Here is a 14228-nt window from a genome sequence, read left to right as displayed (position 1 = left end):
CCTGTTTCACACATTGATTTTTGCATCGCCTACAAAATAGCCAAAAGAACATACTCGTGTAACCAATTCAACATGATAATCAAAGTAAAAAAACATAATTATATACCTTCATAATCTCAATTGTCATACTCTACCATGAAGAAACAATCCACTTCTTGGTTGATAGCAGGGAGAGCTATATGATGTTGTATGTCTGACTGTCCCTGTGTATACTACACTGCTGCTGCTTTCTGTTTACTTTCATCATAACTTCTACAAACAAACTCAGAACAGATCAATCCAGGTACTCAAAACGACGGGAATAGGTCTGGTCTACAAGGTCGCATACACAGAATTGCGAAAAACGTCTTTCTTTGGTTGAAAACGCAACTTTTAGGTCGCGACTCATAAAAGCTCTATTTTTGGATCTCCACTACTTTTTCAACTTATTTTAAGCCTACCCATGCATTTTAAGCTAAAACACATAAATATAAAACATTGATATTAATAAAAATCTCAATTTTATTGTTCATAGACAGACTATCTGTTATTCATTAATCTTTATCAAATACGTCTTTAGTGTATTATTTAAAAAAAAGAATATATGTTTTCTCTTAATATCTCAAACTCATTCATATAAGCTTTATTTAATAGACTATTCAACAATCTTTCAAATCGTGCTAAACGAAAGATATGTCCTGCTACATTCTTTTCGACTTTAAGAACTTCAAAGATTAGTCCTATTACAATAAGTCTCGCACCGTCATGTGGAGCGTCGCTCTAGTATTACCACTCTTCCATCTCGTTAAAAGGAAATCTTGCCTTTTCCCCTTGCCGCTCTAATCTCCGGCATTAATTCCTGCATATGAGCGATCTGCGAGAGGTAAAGATCATCCCCAAGAAAGATGCCCGTCCCTTTAAGAGTTGGTCTTTTCTTCAAGAAGGACTTCTTCGCTTCCATGGAGGGAAAACGGAGGATGAGTGCTATTTCTTTTGAGGTTTCCCCACTGCTTCCATTTTTCTTTATGTTGCCCACTCTCCAGGCTCTTGTGTGTGTCTGCTCATGAACCCCCATCAAGGCCATGAGTTCTTTTACCTCTTTGTCCACATTTCCTTTGTCTTTAAGAGCGCAAATTCTCACATGTAAAGCACGCACCCGTCTTCTTTGCTCCTTCTCTGTTGGAATTAGGGTTGCAGAGAAACACACACAACTTGGAGAAGACGAAGGAAGCTCAATGCACACAATAGAGAGTGTGTTACTTAGTGTGCAATGGAAAGATAGATAGCCCTAGAGTGATGGGCGTATATGCAATGCACGGGGGAAAATACCTCCTAAAGAGGAAAAAAATGCCCCAGCGGTCCTAGTGTGTTCACACACATTACTACCACATGTATATGGTAACAAATCCCCCCTGGAGTGATGCGGTGAACGAGAGCTGGCACATGAGTAAAGGGAAGTGCCATGCCCTGAGGACAGGATCAGTCCACAAAGGGGAGTAAACCCAAAGCTTTGCGGAAAGCTTCAAGCTTCTCACGAGACAATGCCTTTGAGAAAAGATCTACAAGGTTGTCCTGTGTTGGCACATAACCAAGCTGATCTCTCCTGCTGAGAGCCTCTCCCTGACATAGTGGTAATGCACCTCAATGTGCTTTGTGCGAGCATGAAAAACTAGGTTCCTCGCAACTGCCAATGCACTCTCACTGTCAGTGTAGATAGTGTTGGTAGTGTCCTGTCCAACACCAAATCAGCCATAAGGCGTCTGAGCAATACACACTCAACCGTAGCTGTGAAGACTGCCCTGTACTCAGCCTCACAACTCGAAGTGGCCACAGTAGGTTGCTTGGTTGCTTCTTGCTCAACCATGATATACATGAACTGCCAAGCATGAAACAAAAACCACTTGTGGACACTCGCGTGTCAAAACAACCGGCCCAATCTGAGTCCGAAAAAGCATGTAAGTCTGGCGGCAATGATCCCCCCTTGGGATAAAACAAGCCAAGATGTAAAGTGCCACTAAGGTAGCGGAAAATCCTCTTGAGAGCCTGCCAATGCTTAGACCCTGGGCTATGCATAAATCTGCTGACTTGTGAGACTGCAAACTGAATATCCGGCCTCGTGTTGCATACATAAATGAGGCAGCCAACAGCAGTTTGGTAAAGAGTGACATAAGTAGGATCGCCAGCATCATGTAGACTCAACTTCAAACCTGTTTCCATGGGAGTGGCAATAGGTTTGCAATCCTCAAGTCCAAACTTACATAGCAATGTCTCTATGTAATTTTTCTGACACAAGGCAATACCACCATCACACTGCTTAAACTGTATACCCAAGTAATGATGCAACATTCCCAAATCTTTCATCTTGAAAGTAGCATTCAAATCAGCCTTAAATTCAGCAATATGTCTCTCATTTGGTCCAGTGATCAGCAAATCATCAACATAAAGAACCACGATGAGAAGTACATCACCCTCATGCTTTACATACAATGTGCTTTCTGTTGGACTGTTACGAAAGCCTTGTTCAACCAAATGAGTGTCAACTTTCTCATACCAAGCACGAGGAGATTGCTTCAACCCATACAAAGCCTTCTTACATCTGCACACTTTGTCCTCTTGTCCTTTTATGACAAAACCGCGAGGCTGCGTTACATAAACTTCCTCAAATATGCCACCATTCAAGAAAGCAGTAACAATGTTTGATTGATGTACATCCCAACCCAAGTGAGCTGCCAATGCACATAGAAAATGCACAGTAGTCATACGACAAGTGGGAGAAAAGGTCTCTTCATAATCTATGCCTTTTTGTTGTGCATAACCTTTTGCAACAAGTCGAGACTTATGGCGATCAATCTCACCATCCGGCTTGCGTTTCAACTTGTAAACCCACTTCGTACCAATGGCCTTTTTTCTAGGAGGCAAATCACATAAAGTCCATGTGTCATTTTCTATAAGTGCATCATATTCTGATTGCATGGCAGCCATCCAATTTTTTGAATTCTGTGCTTCATTAAAAGACAGAGGCTCCTCAACATCATGTAAGGTAGACAGCCAAAGCATAACAATCTGATGCATAAGATGCATGATGAGAGCCTGAACGAGTACGACTAGAAAAAGGTGCATCCAATTAACTGTCACGCAAAGTGTGCACCAGACATTTTGGCATACCTCTAGCCTGCTCTTTTTCAGCCCTTTCCTCATCAATTACATCATGTACATCTGCATCAGTAATAGGCTGATCTGTAACATTTTCAGAAACCCCCATAGGCTGTACATTTGTCTCACGGGAATTTACATTCGAACTTCCACCACTGAAAAGAGGCAACAAAGTGTCATAAATGTCCTGTGAGCTTACATTACTGTCTCTAGTACAAGACATCAAGGACTGAACAGAATCTTCCGCAAACACTACATCCGGTGAAACTAGAATACGCTTTGTTTGCGGATGATACAACCTATAACCTTTGCTTTCAGCACTATAACCAACAAAAATACATTTGACAGCCTTATCATCCAATTTTTTGCGTTGTGTTTGTGGCACCAAAGCATATGCCAAACAACCAAAAACACGCATGTGCTCAATAGAAGGCTTTCTATCATGCCATGCTTCATATGGAGTAATAGACTGCAAAGCTTTCGTAGGACACCTGTTAAGTACATAAGTGGCACACATGATAGCCTCAAGCCAAAGAATATGCAGCAAAGCTTGACTTCTGACCATACATCATGTCATTTCCGTCAATGACCTGTTTTTCCTCATAGCAACACCATTTTGCTGAGGTGTATAAGACACTGTACATTGGTGTTTTATCCCATGACTAGCCAGAAATGCATTAAATTCATTAGACATATACTCCCCCCCTCGATCGGAACGGAGGGTGCCCATAGTACATTTCGAGACATTTTCAGCCATAGCCAGAAATTGTTTGAAGCACATAAAAACTTCGGACTTCGCTTTAAGCGGAAATACCCATGCATGCTTGGAGTAATCATCAATGAAAGTCACGAAGTACAGGTAATTTCCCAAGACGGAGTTTGCATGGGCCCACAAACATCACTATGCACAAGCTGCAACCTGCATGTGGCCCGAACTGAACCATCCTTTGAAAATTTAGAATGTTGTATCTTACCCAGAATACAGCCTTCACAAACATGTTTGACAGGTGCTTCAAGAGGCGGCAAAGAATCAACCATATCAGATTTTTGCAAACGCAGCAAACTGGCAAAATTCAGATGACCAAAACGTGCATGCAAAAGTTTTGCATCTGAAATAGCCCTTGAATCTGCAACAGCATTTGCAAAATTTTGTCCACACTTGTCATACAAAGTGAGCTTATACAGCCCACGGCACAAAAGCCCAGATGCAACAATTTCATCACCAAAACTGAGATCATGAACCGTACATCTGTCATCCACAAATTTGACTACAAGTCCAAGTCTAGCAAGTGCGGATACAGACAAGAGATTCTTCTTGATCCCAGATACATAAAGTGCATCAACAAGTGTGAAGGAGCTGCCATTAGCAGTAGTGAGCACAATCTTTTCAACTCCTTGAGCTGGATAAGAGGCGTTGTTGGCACAAGTGACTGAATTCCCATGAGAAACAGACTCGAGATAGGTAAACAATTCACGATGTGAGATAATGTGCTTTGTAGCACCACTGTCGAAATACCACACATGTGAATCTGCAGCAACTGACAAGCATGCATCATGGACAGCAGGATTGTAAGTGCACTCTGCGCTAAAAGCCCTTTCTGCATCAACATCAGCAACACAGTCTCCTTTCACAGAAGACTCAACAATGGATGCATTTGTAGTGGAACCAGCATTTGTAGTGGAACCACCCTCTTTCTTCTTAGCCTCTTTGGCCTTCAACTTAGGACACGACTTGATCAAGTGATCATTGGCTTTACAATAATGGCAATGCATCTTCGTTTTGCCCTTATCACCAGAATTTCCATACGAATTGCTGTCAGCAGAAGCATTAGGAACAGAATTTTTGCCACTCGCAGCAGAACCATAAGAAGTGGCTGCATTGCTATTACCGCCCTTTCTTTGAGAAGCAATAAAAGCCTGTTCAACTGCACGCTATCTAGTCCTGTTTTTTCTGGAACGTGACTCTTGCAACAGCAATGTGCATAATGCATCAAACTTGACAACTTCTGGATTTCCTTGGGTCATAAGTCTCCAAGTACTAGCAAAAGTCTGGTAAGAATCTGGTAAGGCATCAAGAACCGTCTGCACAAGGGAACTGTCTGAAATAACTTCACCTGTAGAAATAAGTTGCTCATTGATATCCTTAACACTAGCAAGGAAAGTTTCCATGTCATCTTCCTCATGCATAATCTTCGACTCCAACTCTTTACGCAGCAAAGCAATTTTAGCCTCATTGCGGCTTACATAAAGACCTACTAGAATATCCCAAGCCTGTTTTGCAGATTTCGTTGAACTGATGTGAGGAACAATGGTGCGCTTCACAGACAACGCAATCAATGCATGAGCCTGCGCATCCTTAACATCCCAACGAGCTTGTTCTGCCGTAGGTAAAACAACTCTAACAGCTGCAATCCTTGCAGCAAGACCTGCAACATCCTCAACATCGCCTACATCCTCAGAACCAAGACGTACATCAATGCCCTGCACAATGTTCCAGACACCCTTTGACACAAGAACATGTTACATCATATAAGCCCACATAGGGTAGTTGTCCCCATCCAACCTGTCCTCAGCAGCAAACATCTTGAACATATCTGTGTTGTTGTTGTCAGCCATGGTAAATGATGCACCTGATGTGAAAACTGCCCGAAAATAGGAGAAACGGAGCAGGAACAACCTATGCTATATAGCACAAACCGTAGAAGACTAAAGGGCACCTCTTATGCAGAAAACGGCACTGACAGAAATCCTACACAAAATGACGAAATAGCCTGTGCAGTACTGCATATAGTGGAAATGGAGGCAGAAATGAGCCCAAATCGAAAATCTGAGCAGACCAAGCTCTACGAGCTTGTCCAAAGTATTTGTCGACCTGCGAACGCTCGCCAAAGCTCACTGAACTCGGAGAAAGTGAGTAGACGTGTACTGGAGCAGCTGGCGACTAAGCCCGGGAGGACGCAACCTTTTCTGATACCAATCGTTGGAATTAGGGTTCCGGAGAAATACACACAGCTTGGAGAAGATGAAGGAAGCTCAAGGCACACAATAGAGAGTGTGTTACTTAGTGTGCAATGGAAAGATAAATAGCCCTAGAGGGATGGGCGTATATACAATGCATGGAGGAAAAAACCTCCTAAAGAGGGAAAAAATGCCCCGACGGTCCTAGTGTGTTCACACACATCACTATCACATGTATATGGTAACATCCTCTAGTGTCTGATTAATGATAGTGGGTGTGGACGTGGACGTTATCTCCTTGTCTTTTCCTTTCTTGGCCACCTTGATCCATTTCTCGGCTTCATCCGCCTTCTGTTGAGTTTTGGTAAGAACATCCGCCCAAGAAGTCGTCATCTCTTTGTGTTGCTCTTCTCCCTCTTTGATGGCCCGCACTTGCTCCTTGATCGTGTTGATTTCTTCAATTACTGAGGGTTGAAGTTCGCCCTCTTCCAATGTGTTTCTTGATCGTGCTTCGGCGAGATCTTTCTTAAGTGATGCAATCTCTTCGTCCTGAGTCTTCACTCGGTGTATTTATCTTGCTCTCTTGGATCAGCACGCGTCCTTCGAGCATTTTTATTGTGCCCAAGAGATTGCGGTTCATCTTGGTAATGGTCTTTGTCATTTTCTCTTTGCACATTTGGATGGCATCCTCTAAGGGGTCGGTTTTATCGTTCAACTTCCTCATGCTTGATCGTCGTCCAAAAAAGAGTCACTAAGCGCACGTGTGCATCCACACTAGAAGCGGGCGTGGTAGCTGGGCGAGTGAGGGAAACGCGAGTAGATATGGCAGGGGAGGAACAGTGCAAGGGCGTGGCAAGTGGAGGGAAGGGGCAACGCATGGGCAGGACTAGGCAAGTGGGACAGCGCGAGGGGCGCGGGCAGTTGGGGGAGGGAGGACGAGCCGAGGGCATGGTATGCGGGGGCGGGGGGCGGGGGGTAGGGGGGGGGGGGGGGGTGGGACAGCTCGCAGGGTTGGACCAGACTGCAGAGGGCAGCACAATAGGCGAAGGATAAATGAAAACACGACAGAGTACGCGGTAGAGCACGATAGGCAAAATATAAATAAAAAATGAAAGTGGAAAATGAAAACGTGATAGAGCAGGGGGCAAATGAAAACGCGATAGAGCAGGGGCAACAAGGGGGGGGGGGGGACAGCGCGCGGGGCGGAAAAGAGAGAGACTTACCTGCGCGAAAAGGGGGGGGGGGGGGGAAGAGAGAGAGAGAGAGAGTGCAGGAGCAGCGGGTGTGGGGTGGGAGATAGAGAGACTCACCTGCGGGTGCGGGTACGCGGGGCAGAGCGCACGGGGAGGGCGAGAGAGATTCAGAGGCAGCTCCTATCATGCTCGTGAACCTGCACGAACGGGCGAGAGAGAGAGAGAGAGAGAGAGAGAGAGAGATGTGTTCAGATCTGAGAGAGAGAGAGAGAGAGAGCACCCACCCTTTATTCCTGTGTGCACTCCCCTCGCCCCCTTTTCTATCATCCTCTGCTGCTAGCGTACACACCACTACACGTGCAGCACCCAACATCCGCCTCTGCACTTGTGACCCTACTTCGATCCCCTTCACTAGTATCACGCGTGCAAGAGAGAAGGAGAGAGAGGCTGGCCCGCGGCCCCCGCCCCAATTGTCCAACCTTCACCCACAACGTGTTGTGCTTTCACTGCAGAGTAACAGACTCCACCACCTCCTCACGCACATGCTCCGCTCATACATCCGGCCACACCACACGCACAGAGAGAGAGAGAGAGAGAGAGAGAGAGCTTCGCATGGTCTGCTCGACAGGCCAGAGAGGGAGCCTCGCAAGGAAGATGATGGAACTTCAGAACCACCCACCACCTTCATGAGCATCGACGACAAGCTTCCACATGGGTAGACAGCTCCACGTCGCACCCTACCAGAGTCAACTTTACATCCGCTGAAGCTTGGATAACGGCTGTCGACCCACAGTATTCAAGAGGGTTCACACAGAGAGAGAGAGAGAGAGAGAGAGAGAGAGAGGAGGAGGAGGAGGAGGAGAAGGAGTTTTAACGTCGTAGGAAACTATCCCAAGAGTATTCGATAGGGTTCTTAGAGAGAGAGAGAGAGAGAGAGAGAGGGATGGCCACAATGATACACATCCCCTCCCCCACCAATGAGGAAAGAGCATCTCAAAAAGATGCCTCAAGTTAGAGAGAGAGAGAGAAGCCCTGGCTTGACAAGCCCCTTGGCTGCCTTGACAGAGGCGGTCACCCACCTCACACCTCCGATTCCCCCTTCCATGCCTGGTCACAGAGAGAGAGCGCCATGCTGCACACCTTGATGTGTGCGAGAGAGAGAGAGAGAGAGAGAGAGGGAGGGAGAGAGGTTACACCGCCTTTCGAAAGAGGCTTCCCGAATCCCGAGCCACTTGGTGCTCGTCGCAAGAGAAAGCTCTGGAGTCCGCCGCCACTTGGACCTCCGAAAAATAAAACCCAAGCGAAAGTATCCGAAGGAGATGCCATGAAAAACGTACTTTGTCAGTATTAACAGACATATTTATCGACATACTACTGGCACACTAATAACTCGGTTTCTTTATCAAATGCTGACGAATATTCTCTTTCCACCCCCGTTTCCCCAAAGGGAAAATCTAGGTCGACCTCCCCTCTCTCTCTCTCTGCGACCTGTCGCGAGCAAGCGAGCGAGAGAGACAGAGAACCCCTACGAATATATCCGCCCCCCCCCCCCCCGCGATGTGCCAACTCCCCCCTCCATTTCGTGTGCCTCCGCTATTCCCTCCGTTTGCACCTCCTCCCCCCACCCCCCTTCAGAGATCGACGAACAGAGCCAACGGCTCCCTTATCCCCTCCCTCAAGCCCACGATATGGCTCCTGCTTCAGTTTCACTGTGGCTGGTTCGATTGACACCCTGCGTCAAGAGGAGAGAGAGAGAGAGAGAGAGAGAGAGAGAGAGGTTTCTAGAAGGCTGTAGAGGGATGCATGCCGCCCACATGTCGTGTGAAGCGAGCGGGAGACCTATTCAAGCGTCGATGCCGCTTTACTTGCCCCATAGCCAGGAGCGCCGCCCGCCAGAGCTACCAAATTTGACGCTCCCAGTGCCCCCCACGTTGCCTGCCTCCCATTAAAAAAACAAGCATCTTTTATAGATTCTCCCTTTCCCTCCATTTTCTTAAAATCGGCCAGATATACTTAGCTGGTGCCCCGTACGTACCCCATACAGTATACGCTTCTCTCCAAAAAAACTATAACAATTTGAAAGGCCGGAAGCAAAATAGTTGGTTAGCAGGCAGAGAGAGAGAGAGAGCGAGAGAGCGCTGCGTTGAGAACATGTTGACGCGGCTAGTAGTAAGATGACAGTCGCCCTTATGATGGAGGTGATGAAGAGGAGAAGGAAGAGATGGAAGTGCAGGAAGATCAGCTAGGAGAAATATAACATCTTGTCCTGTCTCAAGAACAGCCCATGCCGCCCTTCCCTGTCATAGGAGGGTTGGTATCCACGCTTCAGAGATGTCTTCCAGAGAGAAGGAACCAAATTCTGTTGCATTCTCACATCCACAAAATTGGGTTAGTAGCTCATTGGATGCTTGGGAGTAAGGTTGAGTTTCAGTTGGCTGAAAGTGGGCGTTTGACACATGAGCAACATGATTTTGAGCATGTGTTGAATTATTGTAGTGTATCATTGAATGACCTCATTATAGGATATGTAAGACATGGAAAGCCATTACATGCTATCAAATTGTATGTAAAAATTCAGGAGCATGATTCAACACATCATCTTAATGGGTACTGTCTCTTGGCCCTACTAAAGGCATGCATTGAGCAGAAGGATTTGGACATAGGTAGTCAGATACATCAACATTTAATTGAATGTGGCTTACTTCAAACAGATGCATTTCTCCAAAGCACGCTTGTTGACATGTATGCCAAGTGTGGTTCCATGGACAAAGCGTACGACACGTTCACTACACTCTCAAAAAGAGATGTTGTTTGCTGGACTGCTCTGATTAATGGATATGTAGAAAACGGTCAAGAGGAGGCGGCCCTTGCTTGCTTTGACAAAATGCAACAAGAGGGTGTATATTCAGATGCTTTTACTTTCAGTGGCAGCTTGAAAGCTTGTAGTGTTGCAGGTGTCGTAGCCAAGGGTCAACAATTACATGCTGGTCTCACAATGATAGGACTAGAAGAGAATGTTGTTGTCAATAGCACTTTGATCGACATGTATGCAAAGAACAATTTTGTTGGAGAGGCTCTTAAAGTTTTCCAAACGCTTACCAAGCGAAACGTAATTACATGGAATGCATTGCTCTCAGGCTTAATAGAACATGGGCATAGTGAAAAGACATTGGAGTGTTTCCGACAGCTGCAGAATGAGGGCATTTTGCCAGATTTTGTGACTATCAATTGTGTGCTACAAGCTTTTGGCAAGTTGGGTTCATTAAATTCTGGTAAGGAAGTTCATGTTCTGATTATTGACAAGGGGAAAGACATAGACCCTTCGGTTGGGAACACTTTGGTTGACATGTATGCCAAGAGTAGCTCGCCTGCAGAAGCACAAGCAGTGTTTGATCGTTTACAAAATCGATCTGTTGTGTCTTGGAATGTACTCATTGGAGGATATGTGGAACATCAACAAGCAAAAGAGGCACTTGCATGTTTCAAACAGATGCAATGTTCCAAGGTTTCTCCTAATGACGTCACTTTCCTGCATGTTTTGAAAGCATGTGGTGACATGGAAGCTGAATCTGAGGTGCTGGACATACACATTGCAGTTTTAAAGAGGGGGCTTGAGGAAAGCCTTTTTGTTGCGAACACTTTGATTGATGTTTACTCTAAGTATGGCATGTTGGTGGAAGCAAGAAACTTGCTTGGTCGGCTCGCAGTTAAAGACAAAGTCTCATGGACTGTACTCTGTTTAGGTTCTGTTGAACACGGTCATAATGAAGAAGCATTACTTTTGATTGAACAAATGCAAAATGAAAACCTTCCTTTTGGGGCCACAATTTATTCTTGCTGCTTAAAGGTTTGTGCAAGTTTAGTAGATGCAAATAAAGGACGACAACTTCATGCAGAGATTTTAAGAAAGGGTTTTGACAATGACCTTTTTCTTGTCAACAGCTTGATTGACATGTATGTCAATTGTGGCCTCTGTGCAGAAGCTCGTGAAACTATTGACAAGCTTCTAGTGCGAAGCACAAGCACATGGAACACACTCATCAAGGGCTGTCTGGATTGTGAGGAGTATGAAGAGTCACTCTATTGTTTTGACATGATGCTATATGAGGCCATGAATCCGGACTCTGCCACTTACACTTGCTCCTTGCATGCATGCAGTACCCTAGGACTTCTCGATAAGGGCCAACAATTGCATAGTGAAATTATCAAGAAAGGGCTGAATGAAAATGCTATTGTGGGTTGCACATTAATAGAAACATATAGTCAATGGGGACTACTAGTGGAAGCACATCAAATATTCAGTAATATTCCAGTGAAGTCCATTTTCTGTTGGACAGCTCATATAACAGGGCTTGTTGACAATGGCTGTGCTAAAGAAGTATTTGAGTGTTGGAAGCAGATGCAGTCTGAAGGTGTCTCACCTGATGTAGTCATGTACACCCTTGCTCTGAGAGCGTCTGCCAAGCTCGGAGCTCTAGACAAGGGTGTGGATTTACATATGGATATAGCAAAACGGGGTTTGGAGCAAGATTGCAATGTGGGCTGCACTTTGGTTCTTATGTATTGCAAGTGCCATGCACTTGTGGAAGGGCAGGACGTATTTGACAAGCTTTTTATTCAAACTGAAGTTACATGGACTGTGTTGATTGCAAGTTATCTTGAACATGGGAATGCCCACATGGTGCTAGACTGCCTTGACCAAATGCAGAAATTTGGTTATTCTATTGGCAATGTCACACTTGTTTGTGGCTTGAAAGCTTGTGCTGGCACAGAGAACGTGTGTAAAGGCCTAGAACTATGCAACCAGATTTTTCAGAGAGGCATGGAAATTGATCCAATGATAAGCGTTGCTATGGTCGACATATATGCGAAGTGTGGCTTGCTGTTGGAAGCACAGAGGACATTTGATAAGCTCTCAGGTTATGGTAGCGGCCTGTGGACTGTGTTAATCACAGGGTACGCTGATGCCGGTGAGAGTCTGAAAGTGTTTGATGCTTTCAACAGGATGTTAGGGGAAGGCCATTGTCCAGTTTTGGTTACGTTTCTCAGCGTGTTGAAGGCTTGTGCGCATGCAGGTTTACTGGATGAAGGTGAAAAGTACCTTGAGTGTATGATTAGATACTTTGAAATTCTTCCAGATCTTGAGCATTGTGGTTGCATCATTGATCTTTTTGCACGTGCAGGAAGCCTAGAAAAGGCATTCATGATGGTCGACTCAATGCCATTTCATCCTTCGATTGTCGTGTGGCAAACACTGTTGGGGGGTTGTAGGAAGCAGACAAATAAGAAGCTTGGCATGTTTCTCTTTGAACAAGCATTGGAACTTGATGGAAGGGAGACTGGTGTGTACATTTCCATGTCCAATATCTATGCAGAATCCTTCTTTTATGTGTGTAGGCAACATGATTAACTGCATCTAATTTGTCATACTCTACCCTGTTGAATGAGCAGATATGAGGCAGAATCCGTTAGCTTTGACAGGCCTAAACAAGAGAGCAGGGCAAACGTTGGTCAAGTGATTGAACCCTTCTCCTAAAAGATGTGGGAATTCCCAAAATACCCCTCAAATTTTAAAATTTCCCAAATATTCTTGGACCAATTTGAATGAATTGCCCCAAAATTTGCAGGATTTATTTGTTTGACAATATAAATCTATCTTTTAAGTGTCCTAAACAAAAGTTTTCACAGATGAGCTCACAAATAGAGGCTTTTGCGTCTGCAAATAATGAGCCATTTTATGTAGAGAGCCCACAATGCCATCCAAAATCCCGCTTTTATCATCTTCTATCGAGACCAATCTTCCTATGAAAAGCTGCACAAAAACATGTTTTTGGGGATGTTTGGGGGATGACTAAGGAGTATTTTGGGAATTTGGAAACATTACAGGGCATTTTGGGTGGGAAGAAAATATGAGGAGCATTTTGGGAATTTTTTAAATTTGAGGGGTATTTTGGAAAATTCCACAAATTGCAAGGGTAATTTGGAAATTTTCCATCATTTCATTTATCCCTTGAGGTGGTTTAAGCTAGAAATTAGCATGTAGGAGCATAAGCATCAGTAATGCTTATTGGAATTAGGGTTGCAAGAAAACACAGCTTGGAGAAGACGAAGGAAGCTCAAGCACACAATAAAGAGAGTATTACTTAGTGTGTAATGGAAAGATTGATAGCCTTAGTATGATGGGCGTATATACAATGCATGGGAAAAACTCTCCTAGTGAGGGAAAAAATGCCCCGACGGTCCTAAGTGTGTTCACGCACATCACTACCACATGTATATGGTAACAAATCTCCCGTGGAGACATGCGGTGAACAAGAGCTGGCACATAGAGTAAAGGGAAGTGCCATGCCCTAAGGGCATGATCAATCCACAAAGGGAAGTAAGTCTAAAGCTTGACTTTTGACCATACATCGTACCATTTCCGTAAGTGACCTGTTTTTCCTCTCAGCAACACCATTTTGCCGAGGCGTATAAAGCATTGTACCTTGGTGTTTTATCCCACGACTAGCCAGAAAGCATTAAATTCATGAGACATATACTCCCCCCCTCAATCGGAACGGAGGGTACCCATAGTACATTTTGAGACATTTTCAGTCATAGCTAGAATTTATTTAAGTGAAAATACACATGCATGCCTGGAGTAATCATCAATGAAAGTCACAAGTAAAGGTAATTTTCCAAGGACAGAGTTTGCATGGGCCCACAACCATCACTATGCACAAGATGCAACCTTCATGTGGCCCTAACTGAACCATCCTTTGGAAACTTAGAACGTTACATCTTACCCAAAATACAGCCTTCACAAACATGTTTGACAGGTGCTTCAAAAGGCGACAAAGAAGTATCCATATCAGATTTCTACAAACGCAACAAACTGGCAAAATTCAAATGCCCAAAACGTGTATGTCAAAGTTTTGCATCTGAAATAGCCTTAGAATCCACAAC

The 14228-nt window shown here is 44.7% G+C and overlaps 2 protein-coding genes across 2 annotated transcripts; both read left to right on the top strand.

Annotated features, from left to right (window-relative positions):
- Window positions 1-7337: 7337 nt before the first annotated feature.
- LOC147435449 (uncharacterized) lies at window positions 7338-9237 on the top strand. The gene has a single exon (XM_086488518.1). It carries the CDS (start codon window positions 8690-8692, stop codon window positions 9230-9232), a length of 543 nt encoding a protein of 180 aa, XP_086344644.1. The 5' UTR covers window positions 7338-8689; the 3' UTR covers window positions 9233-9237.
- A 13-nt stretch (window positions 9238-9250) lies between these two features.
- On the top strand, window positions 9251-12914 carry LOC147435448 (pentatricopeptide repeat-containing protein At4g39530-like). The gene has a single exon (XM_086488517.1). It carries the CDS (start codon window positions 9568-9570, stop codon window positions 12691-12693), a length of 3126 nt encoding a protein of 1041 aa, XP_086344643.1. The 5' UTR covers window positions 9251-9567; the 3' UTR covers window positions 12694-12914.
- The last annotated feature ends 1314 nt before the right edge of the window (window positions 12915-14228 follow it).

Source organism: Adiantum capillus-veneris, chromosome 18, assembly GCF_014529385.1.
Source record: "Adiantum capillus-veneris isolate H3 chromosome 18, ASM1452938v2, whole genome shotgun sequence".
NCBI classification, from domain to species: domain Eukaryota; kingdom Viridiplantae; phylum Streptophyta; class Polypodiopsida; order Polypodiales; family Pteridaceae; genus Adiantum; species Adiantum capillus-veneris.
The sequence above is the reverse complement of the archived record's forward strand: the minus strand, read 5'-3'. Positions and strand labels throughout refer to the sequence as shown.